This window comes from Oryctolagus cuniculus, chromosome 5, assembly GCF_051225735.1.
Source record: "Oryctolagus cuniculus isolate XC-2025 breed Fujian yellow rabbit chromosome 5, ASM5122573v1, whole genome shotgun sequence".
NCBI lineage: Eukaryota > Metazoa > Chordata > Mammalia > Lagomorpha > Leporidae > Oryctolagus > Oryctolagus cuniculus.
This window is the reverse complement of record NC_142871.1, coordinates 145,524,246-145,550,469: the sequence shown is the minus strand read 5'-3', so window position 1 is coordinate 145,550,469 and position 26,224 is coordinate 145,524,246. Positions and strand designations below refer to the sequence as shown.

Sequence of the window (26,224 nt, the reverse complement as noted above, 5' to 3'; positions counted from 1 at the left end):
CTTACACAGGTTTGGATAGCATTTCTCCATGGGGTAAGGATTTCAGAGCCGGGATTTTTAAAAGGAAATAGCCCCACAGCTTACGATTTTAAAGGGATTTTGTTAAACTGCCAATTTAATAATTGTTTGTGATCACTTGCTACAAGAAGGTAAGTAGTAATGCCTGTGACAAAGTATACAGATGGAGATAATGCAATGTTCATCACTGCAATACACAGGGTAGTTTGAAAAAACGAGTCTAGTTTTTATTAAGCAGTTTTACACAACAAGCTATTCATGATCTGCAGTTCAATTACAAAATCTTCAGACAACACTGAAAAACATTCAGAGTAACTTAGGAAAAAGTACCATAGTTCCTTAACAAAACAAGATGTCAAATGAAGCACGTGACTGGAAGCAGGAAGATACACATTGACCATCCTTTCTTGGGACTCCTCCCTGCTTGCAGTGCAGCACAGCAACTAATAATTTACTGTGAGCTTCTTCAGACTTAACACATGCTATTTAAACATTGTAATGCAGAATACTTTCCAGTCAAAACCAGTGAGTCAGCCTAAATACCAATGTTTCCCATGTTGGCTTGCTTTTGTCATATCATGGGTGGAGGGTGTGTGTCAACTCTAAAACTCACTGCACATTCTTTGCCTAAGATACTTTTTCTACTTCTTTAACTTTAAAAAATATATTTTTAAAGTGGCTATAGTCATTCTTGCCTCCTCCCATCTGAAAGCATTAAAACCTGTAAATTGAATTAGTTTCTGGCAGAACAGGCATTTTGAAGACCCTGAAACCAATGGTTTTGTCATGAGTAGAAGTAGTAGTTTGCCTTGTTCTTAGGCTTTCAAGCTATGGCTTATAGAATGTGCAGAACGTACCAGGAGAGCTCACATTTTTCTTTAGTTTTCCAGTGGACCTGCCTATGGAATAGTGTAAACATAATTAGGTAAAAAATATTCCCGGAGACTGAATCAACTGCTTTTAAAAAGATACCTGGGGAGGAGTTACTACGTTACTGTTACAAGATCATTTTGTTAATGATTTCCAAAAATTCGGGCATTTAAAGGTTGCTACCACTCAGATTTGGCTGTAAGGAAAACCAATATTCTGTGTCTTCAGTATGAAGATTACACTACCCATTTTCCAGTAATGTAACTCTTCTGTTGAAGGGACAGGAAAACTTGCTATTTTGCCAATGTGTGCAAAAAAGTAAAAGATTTCATCACAAAAGATATCTGAATTTAAATTTCTTTAGAACAACATGTAATGGGAAGCAATATGTACAGTATTTATAAATAGCCTCGAAAATTGGTTTTACCCTCGACTGGAAATTTGTGCTGTATCAAAAAAAATTCTATCTAAATTTTTAAGTAAAGGCTCAAAAGTGGTGCTGTATAAAAATATTAAGGCCCACTGGTAAAGATGCTAAATCACAGAAGAAAAACTCATGGCTTTTTCTGGTTATTGATTCCTGCTTGGTAAACTTGGGTTCTTAAGTGTATGAAAACTACTCAGCCAACCATGCAAGAATCATTCCAAGGTCTCAATTTAAGGTATTCTGCCTTATAATGAAATCCAGAAGACTTACAGCACAAGTTAGAATTTTGAAATATGCAAATAAATGTAAGTGCATATAAGGAATTGTGGGGTTGGTGCTTTCAGAGTGGTGAAATGGATTTACTTTATCACCTTAGTAACATTGCAATTTTGGTCTCCAGAGTTTTTCTCCCTTGTGAAAATGAGGTTTAACATGTTTCAGACTTTACCATTTGTGGTATAGAAGGCTGGGTCCAGATAAATTCTATTTAAAATGCTGCAATCTTGCTTGCTTCTCGAACACCACTCAAATATGCCCCTGTAACAGTTTGTGGGAAATGCCGGTTTGTTGCCTGTAAAAAATAATTGCATAATTTGAGATCATAAAGAATTCAAATGGTATTAAATAGTAGTGTAAGCTCATGTTTCTTTAGTTAGAAGACTTGTACCACTCCTGTGTACTCATGTCAACACCATTCATCTCTGGTATTTTATTTTTCTGGTTTTCTTGCCAGACTTCGCCACATTGATTTCATTCTACAATATATTCAGCAGTCTGCAAAGTATTATGTGGCACTTCCTACACACACACATTTCTTAATACAATGAACAAGACACGAGTCTCTCCCATCATAAGTAATGAAGCTGGTACAGTCAGTGACAGCTGCAAAAAAATGAATTGTGGTTCATCCAGAGATGGAGATTTGCTGTCTGGGTAGAGCAAAATAATAAAGGTTAAGAGTTACTCAAAGGGATCTTAAGCTCAATAAGGCAAGACATGAAGGCTGCTGGATTAGGAGGAGGTAAAGACTGTTAAGAAAACAGGGGCCTGTGCTGTGTTGCAGTGGGTTAAAGCCCTGGCATGCAGTGGCAGCACCCCCTATGGGTGCCAGTTCGAGCCTTGGCTGCTCCACTTCTGATCCAGCTCTCTGCTAATGCACCTGGGAAAGCAGTGGAAGATGGCCTAAGTTTTTGGTCTCTTAACACCCCTGTGGGAGCCCCAGATGAAGTTCTTGGCTTTAGATTGGCTCAGCTCCAGCTATCATGGCCATTTGGGGAGTGAATCAGTGATGAAGTCTCTGTCTCTCTCTCTCCCCGCCCCCCACCTCTCTAACTCTTCTAAATAAATAAATATTAAAAAAAAAAAAAAACAAAAACTCACTTTCCAGGAACGGTTGTAATGGACCTAGAATAAGCAAGCCCGGAGAAGAAAGCAGACGGCCTGAATTAATGATTTGTGATTAGTTATTGCTGATCTGGGACAGAGGAAAGGGTAGCTGAAGTGGAGGTCAACAGCAGGATGTGGAGAAGAAACAGGTGCAGTTCCATGTGGAATTGAAGTTGTCTAAATTGAGGCCGGGTTCTGGCACAGGTTAAGCCATTGCCTGTGATGCCAGCATGACGTATGAGTGCCAGGGGCCTGGTTCCTCCACTTCCAGTCCAGCTCTCTGCTAATGCACCTGGGGAAGCAGCAGATGTCTCAGGTACTTGGACCCTTGCCACCTATGTGAGAGACTCAGACAGTTCCTGGCTTAGGCTTGGCCCAACCTCAGCTGTTCTAAACATTTGGGGAGTGAATTAGTAGGTGGAAGATCTCTTCGAACAAATACATCTTTTAAAAGTCACATAAATGGATGGCTGCATAGGAAAGGAAAACATAAAATGTCAACAAATGGTGGGGTCAGTAGGAATCCCAGTTACTAGTGGGGGATAAATGTGGCAGTAGCAGTAACCTAGAGAAACAGGCTTTTCCAGGAAGGTGAGTAGTAATTGTATTAAAGCAAGAGACATGGCCACCTCGTGGAAGCAGCCGACAGCTGCTTCCAGGCACGCAGCCGTTACGCTCTCCCTGCAGAGCTGACTTCCCAGGCCGAAGCATGTCGAAGTCGTCTGGTTAGAGATCACAGCTGCAGTGGGCGCTGCCAGCAGAGCATTTAGTCACGGCCTTGAGACACACTTCCGGTCAAGTTTCTAACCCAGTCATGCCCATGCAAGGAGCTTCCACCACACAGAGAAAGTAAACACTCCCACGGTGGCCTGGGGATCCAGCCACCAGTTGCTGGAGCTTTCCAGTAGCTTTTCAAAAATACGGAAGTTCACATGTTAGTAAGGAATTTTAATTTTTTAAAGCAGCTGGCTCTTTTAAATGCATGGCCCAAAGTTGCCTTTCAAGGATTGGGCATTTGGACACGTAGCAGGCAGAGACAATTGTAATAGGAACCCTGAGGGAACCAGGCAGGGAGGGAAAACAGCCAAAAGCCCGAATAACTAGTTCAGAAACAAGTTATGAAGCAAGAAGAGGGTACTACCAAAGAACATGAGAAAAAATGCTCGGAAGATAAAGCCAAAAATTTATCACTTTTGGGGGGCCCAGTATCTAGTAGTTCAGATACTACTTGGGACACCTGCATTCCATATTGGAGTACCTGGGTTCAAGCCTCAGCTCTGCTTGGATTCTAGTTTCCTATTACTGCACACCCTGGGAGGCAGCAGGTGATGGCTCAAGTCGTTGGGTCCCTTGCAACTGGCAAGGGAGATGTAAATTGAGTTCCCGGCTCCTGGCTCCAGCTCTGGCAGCCCAGCCTTGTAGGCATTTGGGGAGTACAGCAGCAGATGGGAGCCTGTGATCATGTCCATGCTGTTTGTGCCTCAAAAGTAAGTGTCTTGGCATAAAAATTCCTTTTCAAAATACACAAAATAATGCACTATTAACAAACCATGCATGGCTTTCAAACCTTTGCACCAGTGTGAATTCTTTCTTCAAGTTGGATTTTACCATGAACTTTTTATGGTGCCCCATATGATACACACACACAAAATACACAAATACAAAATCTGGAATAGCTGGAAGAGTAAAGAATGCTGCCTCTAGTACAGGGTTTGAGAAGGCTGCTGCTTTGAGTTCAACACTATTTCACCTGTTTTTTTAACTGGGCATATACCACTTTAATTAAAAGTAAAAATCCATACCTCACCAGCAAAAAAGATGGTTCCTTGTATTTCTTCAGCAATGATGTCGTAGGCCTCACCGCTTCCACATGTCTTCACAAAGCTATACGCCATGTGTATCCACGGCTCGGTGCTCCACCGGGTGACAAAATACTTTATGGGATCTGGGACCTCCTGAGTCCAGCAGAAAGAGGTCATAAGAGAAGAGATTTAGACACGTGGTGCCACCCAAATCAAGTAGGCATTTGAACCTCCCTCCGTGACCAGAGTTCACTCTGCAGCACTCCCTGTGCTCCCCACCCCTTTAGACTACCAGGCCCCACCCTTGCACAACACCCACACACCTGGACTTCACCCTTTGCTGCAGGCACAAGCTCCCTGCCCTGGGCCAACTGCAGAGATTGGCAGGAGAGAAGTCACTGGGCCAGAAACAGGGAGGGAGGAAGAGTGGAAGCTGAGGGCACTGAGCCAGGATCCCTAACAGGCTTCTCCATGGAACAGGACAAGGATGTGTTTCACATTTGCCACATTAAAATAGTTTTGTCAGCTGGCCTTGGACAAGCATCCCTGTGAAAAACCTCTCTGGAAACTGCTCAGTTCCAAACACTAATTTAGGGCAAGTTTTTAGACAAGCCCCAGCTAGGGACCAATGTGACACAATCACATCACTAGCTTGAGCTTCTGCTCTGGAATCAGTACCCCAGCTGGATGTCCTCTATCTCTATGTGACTTCAAAATTCCACAGTGACTTCTTATTTGGGAAAGACAGAGGCTACGGCTTTATAAAGATGCCAGGCTGTGCCACTTGGTCAGCTGGCATCTGGCACGCACTGAAGAAGACAGAAAAGAGCAAGTCTATATGCAGAGCACAAGACGATTCAGGACAGTAGTCAAAGCTTCTAGGAGTTGAGCAAACAGAATCCATAGGAACTAGGAGCTTTTTACATCCATCCCTAGGAGAGAAGGGAGCAGGTGCGTGCTGTGAGGAGAGAAAGGAAGACAGCTGTGTAAAAGGACAGGGCGGGCACTGTTCCAGGGTGAGCTGAGCTGTGCTCCCCAACCCCAGCCGCCACCCAATGCTCATGTTGAAGCTTGACCCCCAGTGCCTCACAGTGACTCCTATTTGGAGACAGGGACCTCACTGGGTAATGAAATTAAACTGGGTAAGGGTGGGCCTGATCCAGTCTGGTGTCTTAGATGAAGACACAGACATGCAGAGGCCAAGGTCATGTGAAAACGGAGGCAGGAGACAGCAAGCCAAGGAGAGTCCTCAGGAAACCGGCCCTGCTGGCACCTTGATTCTGGATTTCTAGCCTCTAGAACTGCAAGACGATTTTGGTTGCCTGAGCCATTCAGGCTGTGGCCCAGCTCAAGCAGCCCAACGAACACTCAGGTGGGTCCTGAGTACTGGGAGGTAACCCCTTCCTGCTCAGTGGCTACTTCACTGCGAAGCCATCAGAGTGAACAGCAGGCACTGCCTTCTCATCGAAGCTCTCTGACCTGCTCCTTGAACAGCTCCCGGAGGGTGGCCATGCACTGCTGCAGCACCTGCTTGTCCTCCAGAGTCCTCAGGGATGCCACCGCCTCCCCTGCGATCACGGACATGAGCACGCTCTGCTGCTTCTGGAGACGCGGCAGGGACAAGAGGTCACTGAAGTCTTCCAGATGCCCAGTTCCCAAGAAGCAAGGGGCTTGTCGCACAAAGCCAGTCACACCACTTCCCACTGCCCCTTATCCTCACCTCAGTGCCACACTCATTCCCCTCTCACACACACACCCACTCTGCCGCCCCCTGCTGGCCCAACACTTGAGAGGCCCCTGCTGCTCACTTAGCAAACCTTGTTTAAGAAGTAGAGATTGAGAAGGGAGATCCATGGGAAAAATAATGGGAAGAAACCCTTAACATGGTAAAGAAATTCTGCCCTTGGCTTCTATGGAAAAACTACTTTTTAAAAATAGTCTTGTATCATTTTTCTTTAATTATTCAAGAGGCAGACACAGAGAGGGCTCCTATCTGCTAGTTTACTCCCCAAATGTCTGACACAGCCAGGGCTGTGGCAGGATAAACTGTGAGCCAGAAACTCAATCCAGGTCTCCCACAGAGGTGGTCAGGGACCCACGTACTTGTGCCATCACCTGCCACCTTGCCGGGGTTTGCACTGGCAGGAAGCCAGAACTGGAAGCAGAGGCAAGACTTGAACCCAGGCGCTTGGATATGGTACCCAGGCATCCCAAGCAGCATCTAATCTGCTGCAGCAAGCGCCTGCCCTGTCCTGTGAAACCTCTGAGTTTCTTGAAAGTGAAAGCAGAAGACCACAGCTGCTCTTCTTTCATGTGCTGGCAATTCAACAACAGGGGAAGTCACTTGGCTTTCAAGTTGCAGGTCCGTCCTCCCTCCTCCCCTACCTCTCCACTCTACTGACACCACAACCCTCTCCCCTGGACCACCACATCCCACCCTTCACAGCTCACTGGGGAACCCTCAGGAAGTCCCTGGGTTTGTGGTGCTGGCATAGGCTTTCCCTAAGAACGCCCCTGTCAACCTGAAATAACTGCTTCTACAAGCACCAGTGCCTGTCTCAGAAGCCACAGTAGTGCCTTAAAAAATGCGGCAAATATTGGGGGTCTGTAGGCAAGTGTGCCAGTGCTCCCCTCTTGCCCAATTATGAACACACATCAAGCAATCCCACAGTATTCAATCATTCTTGAGCTGGATGCCTGTGTGAGTGCCAAGCTCTGAGCAGTGAGTGCACGCCACATTGCCCACATATCTGTACCTGGGGATCCATGTCGTAGAACACAGCAAAAAGCCCCCGCTGGCTGGCACTAGGAGGGACGTGCCCAAAAAAGTCAGCCCCTTGAACTTTACTGTCCCAGAATCTGTAAGGGAACTGCAAGGCAATCTGGAAGGCAAACGAGAGGGAGACGGTTCAGTGTCTCTTGCTATCAGAACCTCAGGCAATCGAGCAGTTTCTGAGAAGCCAGAGGTGGCTCTACTCTAAAAACAAGTTCCAAACAGCAACACAGCGAATCCCTCCCGCCAGTCCCCCACCGCCTCTGCTCCGAGAGCCTCCACGCCATCCTCCCACAAAGGTGGAACTCACTGACCACCTGCAGGCTAATCGGAAGCAAAACGTCCGCCACGCACTTCCCTGCCACGCACAGCCAGCCCTGCTAAAGGAGACTAAAAGCAGGGGAGGTGAACCCCGTCCCCACCGCGGCCAGTGGCTGGAAGGCAGGCGAGGAAAGCAGGGGAAAGAATCGAGAATTGCTTTAAAGCACATTCAAATTCCGAGTAACAGGATTTATTCTGAAGTCAGAAGTCACAGAGCTCAACCAGCTCTCCTCCTCTTGCTTGCAATTAGCCTTTTATATTCTTCAGAAACCATGACTCCAACAAAAAGGAAATCTTTGAATTTTACCTGGCTCCAAAGACACCTTCCCCCCCATCAGAAGTTAACTCCCTGTGTCTGATTTTAACCCCTTTTGTGCTGAGGCCAATGCCATTTGTCACCTTTTCAATGATGCCTGCGCCTAAGCTATTGATGGCCTTCATCTTCTTCTCTGACAACGGCGGATTAAACTGGATGGCACCTTTCTGCAGTATGGCCAGCGGCACAGTGACTAACACCTGTGGGAAACAACACAGTTAACACACAGCAAAAGGCTCTAACTCCACAGCTGCTCTGTGGGCTTATTTTCAGGAAAACCTCAGCACTGTTGCCAGCCATGAGATTGTCAACATTCCATGTTGTTACCCTGACTGGTAAGAACAAGGGCTGCCATGGGCAATTGTACAGGTTGTTTACAGCACAAGAAAGCCTGGGTTGAACAGAAGTGGCATCCACACAGAGAAATTTGCATTAAGATCCTTATAGCTGGGGCCAGTGTTGTGGTGCAGTGGGTTAAGCCACCATGCACCAAGATGACATCCCATGTTAGAGTGCTAGTTGGAGTCCCAGTTGCTCCACTTCCAATCCAGCTCCCTGCTTCTGTCCCTCGGAAAGCAGCAGAAGATGGTCTAAGTGCTTAGGCCCGTGTCACTCATATAGGAGACCCAGAAGGTATTTCTGGCGTCTAGCTCCTGGCTTCAGCCTGGCCCAGTCCTGGCCACTGTGGCCATTTGGGGAGTCAGTCAGTGGATGGAAGACCTTTTCTGTCCTCTGTCACTCTGCCTTTCAAATAAATAAAATACATCTTATGGTTCAGTTTTCCTAGGTCAGAAGAGTCAGCAGGTCCCAGTCGTGAAAACCAGTACTACATATGGAATCAGAAAAACTTTGTATATCACTCTTAAGACACACTAATGTGCAGCCAAGCCCCACCACTTATCTCTGCCAAAAAAAAAAAAAATCTATAAAATGGAGACAATATTTATCCCACTAACCTTAAAGGACTAAGGTAATACTTAAAACCAAAACTTCCAAGATTTGTCAATTTGCTTCCTTAGTGATATAACACCATTGCAAACGCTGGCAATTTGTATAATCGGATAAAGCAATATGATTTTTTTTTTAAGGAGAAAGTAATCTATTGTAGAGTCTCAAGTGGATAGATTTGATTCCTGATAGGGCTGAGGAACCAGATGCCGAGCTGAGCCTTCATGAATGATTCTGAAAGTCAAAAAACTAGGCCACCACAGAGCTGCTCCCTCACCACACAGGTGGGAAGTGTCTGGCTCCACAGCTGAGGCACCTCTTCAGAATCAACCTCCCACAGAACCACCTGCACCAGGCCACATGCCCTGCCTCTCGGCTCCCTTGTCCCGAAGCGCTGGACTCAGGGGCCTCCACTAACCCTGTACCAGAACCCAACACCTAGGCCACTGTCTTTTGGCAGCAGAGGTGGTGGCAGGGAAGTAAAAGCCATATAATCCCTTCCGAATCCCAGGCGAGTGTGCTGGCCATCTGCTGACAACCACCGCTGTGAGGGAGTCTGGCCAGAGTGAGTTTACGTCTCAGCACCTGCAGTGCCGGGTACCACACCAGGATGACCAAACCCTGGCAGAACCCTGGGCTCTCCCACATCTACTCTGGCTCTCATCCGAGATTTCCTATTTGGCTTAAGCCCCATGTCCAGGATCAAAGGAAGCTCCAAGTTGTTCAAAACATTTCTTCTATATTCAAGAAGTTTATAGTGTATTTACAGCTATTAGCTATCATACAACCAAAAAAAAAAAAAAAAAACACCCAAGCCAAAACACCAGTATCATACACACAAAAACAACTACCCAGTTTGATTATATACAAAGGGACTTCAAAAAGTCTGTGGAAATAGAATACATTTTGGTGCCAATAAATTTTGAAATCCATGCATACAAGGGGGTCTTCAAAGAGTTTTCATGGAGAATGCATATTATGAAAAACCATGCATGGATTTCATTTTTTTTTTTTTTGCACCGAAATAAACATCTAATTCCATTCTCTCCCTAACTTTGTGAAGTGGCTGCATGTAAGAACTGTGAGAAAATAAGTAAAATCTAGATGTTTTCTTAAAGCTTTCAAAAGTGCAAGAACTAGGGTAAGCAGGCAAACTGGCCACACACTCTAGTCAGGAACTCAAGCTGGCTGGCAGTGGAGGCAGCCAATGAGGCCTGGCACAGGTTTGTGGGTCTCCCCCGGTGGGCTGGAAAGCCTTCACTCACAAGTGTGGGTACACATCCAGTACAGACGGTGCAATAGGAGCGTTTTTTTAAGGAGAGAGCAATCTATTGTAGAGCCTCAAGTGAGTGGACTTCAGATTCCTTAGCAGGGCTGAAGAACCAGATGCTGAGTTGAGCCTTCACAAACGCTTCAAACACATGACCAGACCGATTCAATGAGTATCTCTGCGGAGGGATCTGCAACCTCTGTGAGCACCTCCCCATGACTGAGCAGCCAAGACTGGCTAATGGCAGGGGTATCAGGATACCACCCAGCTCATGCACGAGACCTGCCGTCTCCATGTACACAACCCAAGTACTACAAACGTCAGGGCGCATGACACGAGTTTTAGACAACTGAAGAGCGGATAGTACAGCCAGTCTAGGAACCAGTGATGGTTCAGCAGTGATATTTTTTGATAATTACTTCAGACATAACTAAAATTGAAATCGATGTTCACGGCTTATTAACTCCCTTCTACCCCAATTACGTGCTTTTGTTCTCTAACACATTACAAATCCAGGTGTGATTTCAGGTACTGGATTCAGCTGTACCTGTACTGTCCACCTACTCAAGTTTGTACAGCAAGTTCAGGTCATATGAAAGAACTTCTTAAAATTTAAAGTTGAAAACATAGAACTGCTTGATCTGAGAAGGATTTGACAATAAACCACAAACAAACTTGGGGAGTACAGAATTAAAGTAAAATAATTTCTCTAGTGCAGGATTTCTCAGAGCCTTTAACAGTTAACTGCAGGATGGAGTACAGCTTATAATCCTTGCCAAACTTTTCTTTTTTAAAGGTCATGTAATTATTTATACATTTTTGAATTTTGAGAAGAGAGAGAGAGAGGGACAGACACAAACAAAACAGATCTCTCATTTGCTGGTTCACTCCCCAGATGCCTGCAACAGGCAGAGCTGGACTACACCACAACTAGGAGCTCTGAACTCCATCTGGGTGTCCCACATGGGTAGCAGAAACCCTCCCAGGGTAGACTTTCAGTAAGAAGCTAGAATGGGAAGTGGAGCCAGGACTTGAACCCAGGCACTCCAACATGAGATGTGGGCATCCCAAGTGACATCTTAACCATTAGGTCAAATGCCCACCCTGCAGGCAGCGTTTTAACCACCGCACCAGATGTCCATTCCAAATGTCTTTTTCTTTTCAATCCTGAGGTACACCATTCAGAACTCCAGCTGCCATGAGTCTCCGCAAGTGTAGTGTTAGAAAGCAGGTGGGCACATGTATACAGTGGAGACATGCAATTCTTCAGCAATTCGACAAGCCCCCCTCCCCCCCCGCCGCCCCCCTCCAGCAGGATCCTAGCACTTGCCTTCTGTGCAGAAAACCCGGCGCCATCAGTAGTTGTGACCTGCACTTCCTCTCCAGTGTAATCAATGCTCTGCACCTGCCCAGGAAAAGCAATTATGAAAGACAATGAGGGATGGAACCATGTGATCCTGATCCTTTCTGATTCTCCTATGATGTGAGTTTACACTTCCAAGGCTATGGGGAACCATTACTTGGCATTTAAATATCTGAACAATAGCTAGAGTGGAACTCAGGGACTTAAAATGTGTAAGCAATGTTAAATTTGGAAAATATAGGGCCCAGCATTGTAGTGCAATGGTAGGTGCCACTTGCGATGCTGACACCCCACATGAGAGTACCAGTTAAATTTCTAGCTGTTCCATTTCCGATCCTGTTTCCTGCTAATTTGCCTAGGAATGCAGCAGGTGATGGCTCAAGTACCAGCAATTCCTGGCTCCTGGCTTTGGCCTGACCCAGCCCCAGCCATTGTGGCCATTTAGCCATTGTGGCCAGTGCATGGAAGAGAGCTCTCTTTCTCTCCCTCTCTGTTGTTCTCCCTTTCAAATACATAAACATAATAGAAATTATTTAAAAAAGAACTTTGAAAATTATTTTAAACTGAAACGTGTATGAAGATAATCACCTCTAGGATTACAGCAATGTACACTACAAATGCATTGGAACAGAGTTGAAGGGAAAATGTCATTGGGTTAGGGAGGTTGGCAGCAACTTGAACACTCTGTGATTAAGGACAATGCACCTGGGCCAGTACTATTTCCAAACATTAGTAACCCTAACTGACATGGCCCAATGCTATGATCAAGGGCTGTGACCACAGCACAAAAGTAGCTGCAAACACTGGCTGATGTCAAACCTCCAGTGGTCTCCTGAGTATGCCACAGGCCCTGGACTTCACCTCCCTCCAGAACAAGGTTAGCCAGAGCCTCCCACTGCCATCCATACTCACTGGAGATCTGAGCCGAATATCTAGCCCTTCAGCCAACTTTTCAATGATTACGGAGTAGCCAGGTGTTAGCAGGGTATGGTCGCCGGCAAACTGGGCAAAGAATTCATTGTGGTCCCAGGAGCGAGCAGACACCTGGGAAACAATGGGAAAGGTTGGGAACTCAGAAGTGAAAACCCTTGAGCCTGAGTCTGATGGCCACCCAAGGCAGGAGGGCAGGGCTACCAACCCCTGGGCCATTGAGGGGAATACACAGAAGCCCAGGTAGTTTCCGGTGACCACGGGAAGAAAATCTCTCAGTAATGCACCGAAGTTTCATTTAGAACAAGAGGTCTATGTGATCTGAGTGTGGGTACCAATCCTTGGTGAAAATAAAAGCTGACTTTATACACTGACAACTCTGGCAAACCAGAATTCCATGACGTAAGGCTGCATTTGGTCAACTCCATTTATAAATATGCCAACTATCTGTCTTCAACATGGAAACTCTACAGAGGTTGATACCCAGCTGGATTTGAGAAAAATGCAGTGTGATTTCACTCAGTACTTGGAACCAAATGGAACTGAAAAGGTACCAAAGAGGACAAACTCACTCCTCTGTGGAGTGTCCACTGAAGATGGAGAGGGGGCAGCGCTGGCTAAATGAGTTACACAAGCTTATGTTTATTTTAGTTAGATTAACAGACCAGAACGGCGAGGACGCGGTACTATGGTTTCTTGACAGCAGTTTCACACTCCACAGCTACCCAGAACGCCTGCAAGACCCATGCACAGGGCAGGAAACCAGGCGGTCCAAGGGCAAGGCCTTGGCCACCCAGGTTCGCCCAACAGCAATGCTTTCTCTGGTTCTTCCTTTGCTTCAAAGGCACATTAAGGGTTTCTCTTGCTCTTTAAAAAATATATTTACAAAAGAAACCACTGCAGGTTTCACATGTTCTCACACTCGCAGGCAGCAGACCATTCTTCCGTTTTCCCAAACCATCCAAGTTCAACGTTCAGACATGCAAAACACACAGGATGTGCAGCACACACCTTGGCAAAGGGCGTGCTGCACGGGCTCAACCTCACCTGATGGAGGTTGCTGCCACAGGCGTACTCCAGGTTGCTGAGGTGGAACTGAAGCACCTGTCCTTCCAGCTCACTGAACTGGATACCCGATTCCTGAATGAAAGCTTTGTAGATCTCCTCTATCTTTTCTATAAGGGGAGGGGTCAGAGCAGGGGAAACAGTTTTAACAGGATTCTCCATTCCGCCTACTTCGCTTCCAACCTCCCTCACGTGGCAAAACCCAGAACTTCCCACGTCTCTTCCCCAGGAAACGGGAGGGAGAGCATCTCTTCTTAGAGCTGGTTTCTCTCAGGAAGTGAAACTTCACGTGGGAACAAAGCTTGTGGGTTCTGTATCTTCAAAAATGTTTCATTTCTGCTTACAAACTGTCTCTTATTTTGCTTAAGATACAGAAAAGGTATCCCTGCACATATACATCCTCCTGACTTACAGAGAAAAGACTGCCATCCCTGTCTGGTCCCTCTGCCATCACCTGGAAGTCAGGTTCCTATGCCACCTCATGTCAGCTAAGAGGCCTGTATAGAATAACTGCTGGCTGTCACCTTTCCCAACCGGAATAGCGCCATTACAGACTCATCACACCAGCTGTCAGCCTCAATGTCAGTTCCCTCCAAAAACCACGGGGAGGCAAGGCTAGCGCATGGTAACCTTTCAGAAGTGACAACTACCTGCCCATTTACAGGCTCTGCTGCCAGATCTTTCCTTGGTAAATTCTAACCCTGTAGGATTGCTGCTCCCACTCTCCCCCTGCCACCCCACTCCCCCAGATCTATCTTGTATGGTCCAGCATGCCCCGGTACACTGCAAGTCTCTAGCTTCTCTTTGTGTTATCAATATAAACACGCTCTGGAACTTTTTATCTTGAGAGGCAGAGATACCGAGACAGACCATGCTCCTTCACTCCCCAAATGCGCACGATGGCCCAGGTTGGGCTGGACTGAAGCCAGGAGCTGGGCACTCAATCCAGGTGTAGGGACACAACTATTTAAGCCTCCCAGGGTCTGCATTAGCAGGAAGCTGGAATCTAAGAGCTGCAAATCAAATCCAGGTACTCCAATGTGGTACTTGAGCACTTTCACCAGTCTGTTAACACCCACCCCTGGAATGTTTAATTATGTAACTTCTGCGAAGTCATTCTAATCACTGTCTCACATTCCCTTTTGGGTGGCTGCGGGAGAGTTCTGGCTTCACATCTGAAGCATCTTAGTGTACTACTTTTAACTTTTCCAGTGATGACAACCATCTAACACAAATATTACAGAATCCAAGTGTGACTAGAAACAGACCTGAGTATTGGTTAACATTTTTTCTTTTTTATAACTCCAAGTTCTCATTAAAATTTTTAATTATTGGGGAAGGCATTTGTCATGGCTGTTAATACACTACTTAGGCTGATTGAATCCCATACTGGAATGCCTGAATTGAACTCTTGCTGGGTTTCTGATCCTCTACACTCGCAAGGCAGCAAATTATGGCTCAAGTAATGGTACCTCTGCCACCCAAGTGGGAGGCCTGGATTAAATTTCCTGGCTTCTGGCTTTGGCCTGGCCCAGCTTTGGCTACTGCAAGCATTTAGGGAGTAAACTAGCAGATGAATGATCTCTGTCTCTCAAACAAAAATGAAAATAAATATTTACAACAAAATTTCCAGTTCTTACACTAAATTCTAACATGGAGGATGTCTATGGGACCTCTGAATTTGTGCTGGGCTTTTGTTCCCAGACCCCTGGGCTTTTTGCCACTTCCAGTGTTTCAGGAACAATCCTATTCCTGCCTGCTGATATGGAGCTCCTATTTTCCCTCCAGTCTTGTGGAAGGGGAAGAACTAAGATGGTTAAAACAAAATATAAAAGTTTAAACAGATTGAGAAAGGCTTTGATGTAATTTTTATGTAATTATATATTTTTTTTATTTTTATTTTTTTTGACAGGCAGAGTGGACAGTGAGAGAGAGAGAGAGACAGAGAGAAAGGTCTTCCTTTGCCATTGGTTCACCCTCCAATGGCCGCCGCGGCCGGCGCGCTGTGGCCGGCGCACCGCGCTGATCCGATGGCAGGAGCCAGGAGCCAGGTGCTTTTCCTGGTCTCCCATGGGGTGCAGGGCCCAAGCACTTGGGCCATCCTCCACTGCACTCCCTGGCCACAGCAGAGAGCTGGCCTGGAAGAGGGGCAACCGGGACAGAATCTGGCGCCCCGACTGGGACTAGAACCCGGTGTGCCGGTGCCGCAAGGCGGAGGATTAGCCTAGTGAGCCGCGGTGCCGGCTGTAATTATATTTATTTTTTAAAGATTTTATTTATTTGAAAGATAGAGTTACAAAGAGAGGTCGAGACAGAGAGAGAGGTCTTCCATCTACTGGTTCACTTCCCAGATGGCTACAACGGCTGCAGCTGCACTGATCCAAAGCCAGGAGCCAGGAGCTTCTTCCAGATCTCCCACATGGGTGCAGAGGCCCAAGGACTTGGGTCATCTTCTATTGCTTTCCCAGGCCATAGCAGAGAGCTGGATCATAAGAGGAGCAGCCAGGACTCGAACTGGCGCCCAATATGGGATGCCAGCACTTCAGGCCAGGGCTTTAACCCACTACGCCACAGCACCGAACCCCTATGTAATTATATTTAATTATATTGAAAAGCTTTAGCACACATGCTGTATGAAATGGAATCTAGCTTCTTAAGTATTTGTATTTTTTCACCAATGTGTAAGGTGAAATTTCACACAGCTGAGAGACTGATTAGCAGGATATAGATATAACCTCTGTAGAGATGTGTGCACTATTAAAGCTTTTAAAAATGCATTAATATTTTATTAATAAGATAAAACAATTACTGAACACAGTAAGTATTGCTAAGCCCTCCTTAATAACTTTTTTAAAGTAAAGCCAAGGCAAACTAACTTTTTTATTTGGTGACTCTGAAATGTAAAGAAAATGCCAGTCCACGTGAGTGATCACAAAGGTGCAAAATACTAACCAAATTCTGTAGCCTTCAAGTCAGCCTGACAACTGATCTCGGTGCCAGGAAATTTAACAACCTACCACTTGGTTTGGGAAGTGAATTTAATTAAGTTTCCTTGCTGTTTGGAATATACGTAGGCACTTCAAAAAGTTCACAGAAAATGGAATTAAAAAATGTTTACTTTGGTCCAAAAACTTTTTGAAATCATGTATATAGAAAGAGGTCTTCAAAAAAGTTCATAGAAAATGTGTATATTATGAACAGTCTATACATGGATTATAAACATTTTTTGCACCAAAATAAATTTATCTTTTAATTTGTGTTTTCTATTAACTTTGTGAACTTCCCGGTATTTCTGATAAAGTTCTGTTTTATGGTTTGTCAGCCAGCACTTACTAAGGATAAGAGGAGGTGGGTTAATTAAGGGAAGCGGGAGGATAAAAATAAGACAGTGGCTGCCACTGAGTTTATCCCCAATAGTGATGAAATGTCTATCAGTCTGAGAACTGAGAACCCTTGCAAAGAGACACAGAGTTGAAGCAAATTAACATTTTCCAAACTGAGTTCACACGTTAAGGAATTTCAGCAAGTCTCCAAAAACTACAACTTGAACTGAATAAGTTCAAGACAGGTTAAATAAATATTAATTTACAAAGAAAAAGAGGGCTGGTGCTGTGGCTGCTCCCCTTCTGATCTGGCTCCCTGCTAATACACCTGGGAAAGCAGAGGATAACTGTCCAAGTGCTTGGGCCCCTGCACCCACATGAGAGACCCAAAGGAAGTTCCTGGCTCCTGGCTTTGGTCTGGTCCAGTCCTGCCCATTGCTATTTGAGAAGGGAACCAGAGGACAGAAGACATCTCTCTCTCTCTGCAACTCTGCCTTTCAAATAAATAAATATTTAATAATAAAAACAAAGAACTAGCAAAAGAGTAAAATCTCAGCTGGCACTTGTATGAAATAAGTCAGTGTAGGCAGTCCCATTTCCTAAAGAGCTCTGGTTTAAGTACCAAAGATGAAAGATTTTGAATTAAAATTCTTAAATTATAATATACATTCTTGAATCCTTAAGCAAAATGCATTGAAAAAAAAAAAAAGGAAGATTGAAGACATCCTGGCACAGAGTTTTAGTTAGAAAAGACTTTACAGAGTGGCAGTTTATTCACACAGGGCTTACCTCACGTCTTCTTAAAGTAAGTTCCTCTGGGAAATTTAAAATTAAACAAATAATTATGTAAGGCTCATGTGTGTTCTCACACACACAAGCATGTAAAGGGTGCTTGGGGAACTTCTGTTCCCCTCTGAGGAGCAGACTGGAGAATTCATCAGAACAACAGGACTGCCCAGAGACCATCCCCACTGCAGACATCCAACCTCAGGAACCAACGATGCTACTGCTGATCAATCTTAGGTTAGCACGAAACGAGGATGGAGCCATCAGAACACATTTCTCCCCATACCTCCTAAAGGGACATCTTGGAGCTGAGTCTTATCCTTCCTCCACTCAGAGACAACATCCAAGAGAGCATTAAAATGAAAATCCATGCGCTTGTCAATAGTGGGGTCAGTTATTCTTCCACCTTCCTGAATTAAGTCACATCTTTCTCCAAATTTATGCATGCTGATGCCAAGCTTCAAAATAAGAATAAGAAGGTGAAAATTTTTCCTGGAAAAAATATTTACAGATTCTAAACTGAAATTAGAGCTCTCATGGAGAAGAAGGTCTGGGAGCTAAAAACCGAGGCTGAAAGTGCATAGTGGTGAATAGCGAGCAGTGAGAAAAGCAGATTACTTCCACAGGAGTGTAAGGGTGACAGCAGCAGCACTGAGGCCATGCACTCTGCCTTCTGGGCTAACACTCAGAGGCATGCACTACCTGGCCTTCTTACTCTGACGTTGTACTTCCTCTTGTAAGTGAACACACACACGCAAACACTCACACTGAAGCCAACATTGAATTTATCATCAATGAATGTTTCAGAATAAACCTTGGGGCTACCAGGTCTTCAAAGAAACCACATGAGGTTGCCAGATGAAAGACAAGATGCCCAGTTAAATAAGACTTTCAGATAAATAATGCATATTTTTAAAGTATAAGTATGTACCAAATACCGCACACAAAATATTTCATGTCATATTTGGGATGTACTTGTACTAAAAAATTACTTGTTTATCTGAATGTCAAATATAAGAATCCTATAGTTTTATCTGGTAAATCTGACAACCATGGAACTGTGAAGTAATCAAGAGATCTGCAAATACTACACAAATATAATAAAAGCTCTTGAAAAAAAGAAGGAAAAAAATCATCTATGCCTTCTCGTTCTACCTTCCTGGGAAAGCAGAGCATAACTGTTTTTACTTCCTCTGCAAAGGGGATAAAGGGACTGTTGTATGTTATCACTTTAGAGCATATTAATACTACACACACACAAACAATTTTGCTTTTCTTTATCCACAATAAAAATATTTTTTCAATTTTTTTTTTTAAAGGAAAAAGAACCTAGTTCGGCAGTAATACAGGCAAGGGCTATAAACAATAATCAAATGAAAAGATGACTATTTCACCCATATACAGTAAATTTTAAAATAATCACAGATCACTAAACTATGGTAGTCCAACATTCTTAAGCACACAATAAAATCTTAAACTCACTTGCTCACACATTAGCGCTACTGGGTTGTTAATACAGCCATTGACAATCTGGGGTCCTCTTCCCACTGTGACACCTTTGAAAGATTTATCATCCCACACTCGGCCTCCAATTCTGTCTTTGGCTTCCAGGACAGTCACCTGAAAAGAAAACCAGGGCAGCTAAATAGTACAGATAGTCATAGCAGACACATTGATATAAAAATGTAGAAGGACACTGTTCAATAACCTCCAGATTTAGTTGATTTATTCGACTTCTACAGAAACAATGTTAAACAGAAGGCAGTGGGAACCGAAGCCAAAGCAAATGTTCCAAAGGAACAACCAGAGAAGACAAGTTTAGTGCAACAGCTAAGATGCTGATCAGGTTGCACCACGCTGGAGGACCCAGCTGGAGTTCTGGCTCCCTTGTTTCTGATGCAACTTCCTGCTGGTGCGTGCAGTGGGAGGCAGAAGATGACGCCTCAAGTGCTTGGGTTCCTGCCACCCACAAGGGAGACCTGCATTGGGTTGTGGGCTCCTGGCTTAAGATGCCTCAGCCTGCCTCAGCCCTGGCTGTTGTAGGCAGCAGAAGGAAGATTCTCTCTCTCTCTTTCACTTGCTCATTCTGCCTTTCAGATAAAATGAAAATGAAATTTTTAACAGTGTTAACAGACAATCAATCCAGAATCTAGCCTAAGAGACGTGAGCAGTCCGCTGAGGAACCCCTCAAATTGGCTCCTTTCAGATAATATCTGATGAACTAACACATAAAGCACACCTTGAAAGCTTTTACTACATAGTATTCCAAAAATTGAGACACAATTAAAAACTAGGTTAAGGAGGTGATTTCTGTGATGAAATACCTACGAATATGGAAAAATTCCATCAGCATTGCAAACAGGCCTAACTTCCATACGACACAACTATTATTTTAAAAAAGAGCAAGCCGGCGCCGCGGCTCACTAGCTACTCCTCTGCCTCGCGGCGCCGGTACACCGGGTTCTAGTCCCAGTCGGGGCGCCAGATTCTGTCCCGGTTGCCCCTCTTCCAGGCCAGCTCTCTGCTGTGGCCAGGGAGTGCAGTGGAGGATGGCCCAAGTGCTTGGGCCCTGCACCCCATGGGAGACCAGGAGAAGCACCTGGCTCCTGGCTCCTGCCATCGGATCAGCGCGGTGCGCCGGCAGCAGCGTGCCGGCCGTGACAGCCATTGGAGGGTGAACCAACGGCAAAAAGGAAGACCTTTCTCTTTGTCTCTCTCTCTCTCACTGTCCACTCTGCCTGTCAAAAAAAAAAAAAAAACATGTACCGCTCTGTGCAGGCCTGACCAGGTTGGTCCCACACTTAGGGTCTTTTGTCTCCAAAAATTTAACACCAGCGGGGCCGGCGCTGTGGCTCACTAGGCTAATCCTCCGCCTGCGGCGCCGGCACACCGGGTTCTGTCCCGGTTGCTCCTCTTCCAGGCCAGCTCTCTGCTGTGGCCCGGGAGTGCAGTGGAGGATGGCCCAGGTGCTTGGGCCCTGCACCCCATGGGAGACCAGGAGAAGCACCTGGCTCCTGGCTTCGGATCAGCGCGGTGCGCCAGCCTCAGTGGCCACTGGCGGTGAACCAACGGAAAAAGGAAGACCTTTCTCTGTCTCTCTCTGTCCACTCTGCCTGTCTAAAAAAAATAAAAAAAAAATTTAACACCAGTGGCAGGGCAGGACAGCTGCTCTCCAGTGGACAGGCAGGTCTTGCCGGCAGTCCCGGGATTCAAAGTGCCACACTGCCCTGGGCTGCCTTGGACGTATGAGAGTGCTACTCACTGCAAGGTCAGTCCTTTCATTTCTGGATCCCTCAAAGCACTACTTCACATTGTTCACAGTGTTCTGAGTTGGCATCCCTCAGATTCCCCAGAGGAATCCATTTCACACCCGTGAGCCGGGTGGGGCTGGTCTGCTGGGGATCTGCCTCATCAGAGGCAGAGGCGAAGGGGAGAGTCAGAGGGGTCCTGGACGTTCTTTCTCAGGCTAATTTCACACCTTGTCAAACCAAAAATGTTATGATTTATAGTTCTACCCTCTGTCTCTGACTGCAGTTTTACACAAAATCATCTATTCCTAGCTTCTTTTGGAAGACTGATTAAAAAAAATCTTCCCTAGACTTTAGGTAACTATTAATAACCTTCCTGTAATATTATCTGTAGGATTCTCAAGTAAAACACAAAAAAACAAACTGTGGCCCTAATATCTAAAGCTGAAATATCTGCAGAAAATATTCCAAAATGTAAGCACATTTCCTATAAATCCAACTCTGTTTCTTTTGTGGGCTATATAGGTAACCCAAGACAAGGCTACCATTCTACCAACAGGAAACCTCTTGCACAAACTCTTTTCAATTTTTATAGTCTCTAAAAAATCATCTCGCACAGAAGATAGTGTGGAAAAGAAGTGTCAGGGCAAACATTTGGCTCAGTAGTTAAACTGCCTCTTGGGACACCGGCATCTCACACGGGAGTGCCTGGCTCATGTGAGCACCTACTCTCCAATCTAGCTTCCTGGCTGTTACAACTCTGGGAGGCAGGAGGTGATGTCTCAAGTAGCTGGATCTCTGCCACCTGGTTCTCAGACCAGTTCTGGGCTCCTGGCTTTGGCCTGGTCCAGACCCAAAATGTTGCAGGTATTTAGGGAGTGACCCAGTGGACAGAAAGGAGATCTGTCTCTCTGTCTCTCTCCCTCTCTCTGCCTTTCACATAAAAAATGAAAATAAATTTTAAAAAATAGTGTCATTTCTTTTAGCCAGATAGAAAATAATGAAAAGACTAATTCTACTTAATTTATACTTTGGGTTTCAGTGACAACCAACGTCCTAATAAAATAAGTATTTTTTGCAAAAGGAGAAAGATGTTAAGATATACCAAATCACAGGAGTCTAAATTTGAATGAATTTAATGATAGACCCTGAATCACTAAAATTGTGTTGATACTGTCTAATTTTGAACTGAAACAAGGGAACAGTATGTTATTCTATCCCATCTTGGGAAAATAAGTTACCTTAGAAAGGTACAGCACTTTAAAAAAAAAATTCAGGGGCTGCAAGTGTGGTGTAGCAGGTTAGGATGCTTGTGATAATGGCATCCCACATTAGACTGCCAGTTCAGGAACCAGCTACTCTGCTTCCAATCCAGTTGCCTGCTAATGTGCCTGTGAAGGCAGCGGATGATGGCCCAAGCACGTAGGCCCCTGCACCCATGTGGGAGACCAGGATGGAGTTCTTGGCTTCTGGCTTTGGCCTACCACAGCCCTGGCTATTGCAGACATTTGGGGAGTGAACAAGTGGATGAAGATATCTCTGTCTCTCAAGCAAAGGGTCTCCTTTTATAGAATAAGACTCAAAGGCTGTCCTTGATTTGCCTAAGTGGATCAAACAGGCTATTTCAGAAACTTTTACACAGGAGATGGTGAATTCTAAACTACTGTTGGGCTTCCCCAGTCATTTGTTTGTTACTAACAACAGTGAAGAGCTTCTGCCTCTAGTTAGGATTTCCTCTGACTTGCTCATTAGAGTCTAAAACTGGGTCTTCAAAAAGTTTATGGGAAATGCATATTATGTTTTTTGTTGTTTTTTCAAATTTAATTTTTTTAAAAGATTTTATTTATTTGAAAGGTATAGATACAGAAAGAGAGTGAAAGAGACATAGAGATATCTATCTTCCAACCACTGGTTCACTCTTCAAATGGCTACACTGCTGGGGATGGCCAAGGCCAAAGTCAGGATCCAAGAGTTTCATTCAGTACTCCCAAGTAGGTGCAGGGGCCCAAGGACTTGGGCCATCTTCCATGTTTTCCCAGGTGCACTAGTAGGGAGCTAGACTGGAAGTGGAGCAGCCAGTGCCCACATGGGGGAATGCTGGCATTGCAGGTGGTGGCTTAACTCGTTATGCCACAACACTGATCCTGAAAATGCATATTATGAAAAAACTGTATGGGTTTCAAACCTTTTTTCTTTTAAATATTTATTTAATTTGTATAGGCAGAATTAGAGAGAGACAGACAGACAGACAGAGACAGAGACAGAGACAGAGAGCTCCCATCCCCTGGTTTACTTACCAAATGGCCACAACGGCTGGGGCTGGGCCAGGCCAAAGCCAGGAGCCAGGAGCCAGGAGCTTCTTACAGGTTTCCCACGTGGGTGCAGAGGCCCAAGCACTTGGGCCTTCTTCCGCTGCTTTCTCAGGTGCATTAGCAGGGGGCTGCATTGGAAGTGGAGCAGCCAGGACGCGAACTGGCACCCACATGGGATGCCGGCACCGCGGGTGATGGCTTAACCTACTACCTGACATTGTTGGCCCTGGGTTTCAAACTTTTTGCAGCCAAATAAACTTATCTTTTAATTCCATTTTTCATGAACTTTTTGAAGTACTCTTGTATTTTTCCTCTATTTTTCCTTATTAAATCAATTTCAAAGGATCTAGTGTAAAGACATTTTTGTTTTTTTATTATTTTAATTTTATTATTTTATTATTTTTTATTTTTGACAGGCAGAGTTAGACAGTGAGGGAGAGGAGAGAGACAGAGACAGAGAGAGAGTTATAGACAGAGAGAGACAGAGAGAAAGGTCTTCCTTCCGTTGGTTAACTCCCCTAATGGCCTCTATGGCCGGCGCTGCGCCGATCCAAAGCCAGGAGCCGGGTACTTTCTCCCAGTCTCCCATGTGGGTGCAGGGACCCAAGCACTTGGGCCATCCTCCACTGCTCTCCCGGGCCACAGCAAAGCACTGGACTGGAAGAGGAGCAACTGGGACTAGTACCTGGTGCCCCAACCGGGACTAGAACTCGGGGTGTGGGCGCTGCAGGTGGAGGATTAGCCAAATGAGCCACGGCGCCGGCCAGTGTAAAGACATTTTTCACTAAAATCAGAACTCATTTCTAAGTCTTGGAAAATTTAGACCCACAAAGCAGTTAACCATCTGATTCCACCTACATATTCCAAAAAATCTTACCTTAATTCCAAAGTTATGCAGTTGCCTAGCAGCTGCTAATCCTGCTGGACCAGCCCCGATTATGATGACAGATTTCTTTAAAAAAAAAAGAAAAAAAATTCTGAGGACAGCAATGATAACAATGTTCTGTTTCAGTTGTTCTAGAAGGTACTAACTGCCAAGCAACAAGAGTTTGTATTTTCCTCATGTCCCTAGAAAGGAATTTTCCTAAAGAATATGGTGGTACTTGTCTTTTGTAATCTCTTCTCTTTTTTCTACAGTCCGGAGAAGCAGGGCTTGGGAAAAACACACATTCTACAGAACTCTTGCTTCTGAAGTCTTAGAATGCTAACGTGACTTTCACTCGTGTTAGTAACAGGAATGTACTGGCTCTTGTCATGAGTGGTGGCAGGGTTACTGCTGAAACTACAGTCACCTACACTGTGGTAGTCTTTGGGAAGAAGACACTGGTCGGCTCCCACGCTGAGAACGCCTGTGTTGATGAGACCTTTTCTCGTCATAAAATAAAGTATCCTTTCCACTTCCTGAACGCATCGGATGCGCACGAGACCCCGGACGATGATGTGAGGGATGCATTTCTGCGGAGTAAGAGCTTCCTGTGTTTGGAAATGAAACCAAGCTGTTAAAAAAATCTCAAGGAACTCAATTCAGTGGCAAGAAAACAAACAACTCAATTAAAAAATGCACAAAGAACTTAAGTACACATCTCTCAGAAGACATACAGTTGGCCTACACATATATGAAAAAATGCTCAATATCACTGATCACTAGGAAAACGCAAATCGAACAGCAATGAGATACCATCTCACTGGTTAGACTGGCTAGTATCAAAAATATGAAGTGTTAACAAGTGCTGGAGAGAATGCGAAGCAAAGGGAACTCTTGCACAGTTGGTCAAAATATAAATCAGTAAACTACACGGAGAACAGTGGAGACACCTAAAAAATTTTTAAATAGCTGCCAAATGACCCAGGAATCCCACGTTTGAGTATACTCCTGTAACCAAAGGAAACGATACCAGTATGTCAAAGAGACTTGCATCTCCACGTTCATTGTAGCACTAATCACAATAGCCAAGACATAGCATCAACCCAAGCGTCTTAAAAACAGATGAATGGATAAAGTGTGCTATACACACACAACAGAATAGTATTCAGCCTGAATAAAAAAGTAAATCTTGACATCTGTGACAACATGGATGAACCTGGAGGACCTTATGTTAAGTAAAATAAGCCAGTCACAGGAAGACAAATATTGCATGATGTCACTTATATGTGGAATCTAAAAAGTTGAACTTATAAAAGTACAAAGTAGGGGTCAGCACTGTGGCATAGCAAGCAAAGCCGCCACCTGCAGTGCTGGCATCCCATATAGGCACTGGTTCGAGTCCTGGCTGCTCTACTTCCAATCCAGCTCTCTGCTATGGCCTGGGAAAGCAGTAGAAGATGGCCCAAGTCCTTGGGTCTCTGCACCTGCATGGGAGGCCCAGAGGAAGCTCCTGGCTCCTGGCTTTGGAACAGCTCAACTCTGGCCATTGTAGCCAATTGAGGAGTGAACCAGTGGATGGAAGACCTCTCTCTCTCTCTCTTCCTCTCCTCCTTTCTCTGTGTAACTCTTTCAAATAAATAAATAAAATCTTTAAAATAAAAGAAGCACAGAGTAGAAGGGGTTTCTAGGAGGTTGGCAGAGGGGCAGTGTGAGGGAGATGTTGGTCAAAGGATACAAAATATGTTACAGGCAGACATTTGGGCAATCTATTGTATAAGATAGTGACTACAGTTAATAACAGTATATTCTACACTTGAAAATCACTGAGAGTAGATTTTAAGTGTTTTCATCATAAAAAATGAAGTAATCCATGTATTGTGTGATTTAGACATTTCACAATGTATACATATTTCAAAACATTGTACACAATAAACAAAATTTTTATTTGTGAATTTAAAAATTAATTTTTAAGAAATAAGGCATTTGGCACAGTAACTGTGATGCCCTTGGGACACTCATATCCCACATCAGAATTCCTGGGTTCAAGTACTGCCTTCAGTTCTGATTCCAGCTTCGTGCAGTGCACACCCTGGGAGGAAGCAATAGTTGGTTCCTCAAGTGGTTTGGTTCCCTACACCTGTGAGGGAGACCCAGCTGGAGTTACTGGATCCTGGCTGTTGTAGGTATTTGGGGAATGAGCC

The 26,224-nt window shown here is 44.8% G+C and overlaps 1 protein-coding gene and 1 long non-coding RNA gene across 5 annotated transcripts in view; one reads left to right on the top strand and one right to left on the bottom strand.

The window, feature by feature from the left end:
• Positions 1-9: 9 nt before the first annotated feature.
• On the top strand, positions 10-25,983 carry LOC138849702 (uncharacterized). Its single transcript, XR_011388752.2, has 2 exons — positions 10-149; positions 24,296-25,983. It is a non-coding gene; the product is annotated as an uncharacterized LOC138849702 (long non-coding RNA).
• KDM1B (lysine demethylase 1B) overlaps positions 221-26,224 on the bottom strand; it is a 56,008-nt gene continuing 30,004 nt past the window's right edge. The window contains exons 10-22 of one of the 4 annotated variants that reach the window (XR_016234742.1): positions 24,455-24,631; positions 24,036-24,110; positions 23,144-23,286; positions 19,081-19,218; positions 17,885-18,056; positions 13,472-13,599; positions 12,407-12,538; positions 11,462-11,536; positions 7,997-8,113; positions 7,260-7,385; positions 5,983-6,105; positions 4,504-4,656; positions 221-1,886 (exon numbers count right to left, since the gene is read on the bottom strand). Coding sequence is in view for 2 of the 4 variants with exons in the window: in XM_017350452.4 (XP_017205941.2) it covers positions 1,803-1,886; positions 4,504-4,656; positions 5,983-6,105; positions 7,260-7,385; positions 7,997-8,113; positions 11,462-11,536; positions 12,407-12,538; positions 13,472-13,599; positions 17,885-18,056; positions 19,081-19,218; positions 24,036-24,110; positions 24,455-24,631 (1,500 nt within the window). In the remaining 2 variants the exon portion in view is untranslated. The remainder of the gene's footprint in view (positions 1,887-4,503; positions 4,657-5,982; positions 6,106-7,259; positions 7,386-7,996; positions 8,114-11,461; positions 11,537-12,406; positions 12,539-13,471; positions 13,600-17,884; positions 18,057-19,080; positions 19,219-23,143; positions 23,287-24,035; positions 24,111-24,454; positions 24,632-26,224) is intronic. The other 3 variants (XM_017350452.4, XR_016234743.1, XM_051832574.3) reach the window with 3 other exon arrangements.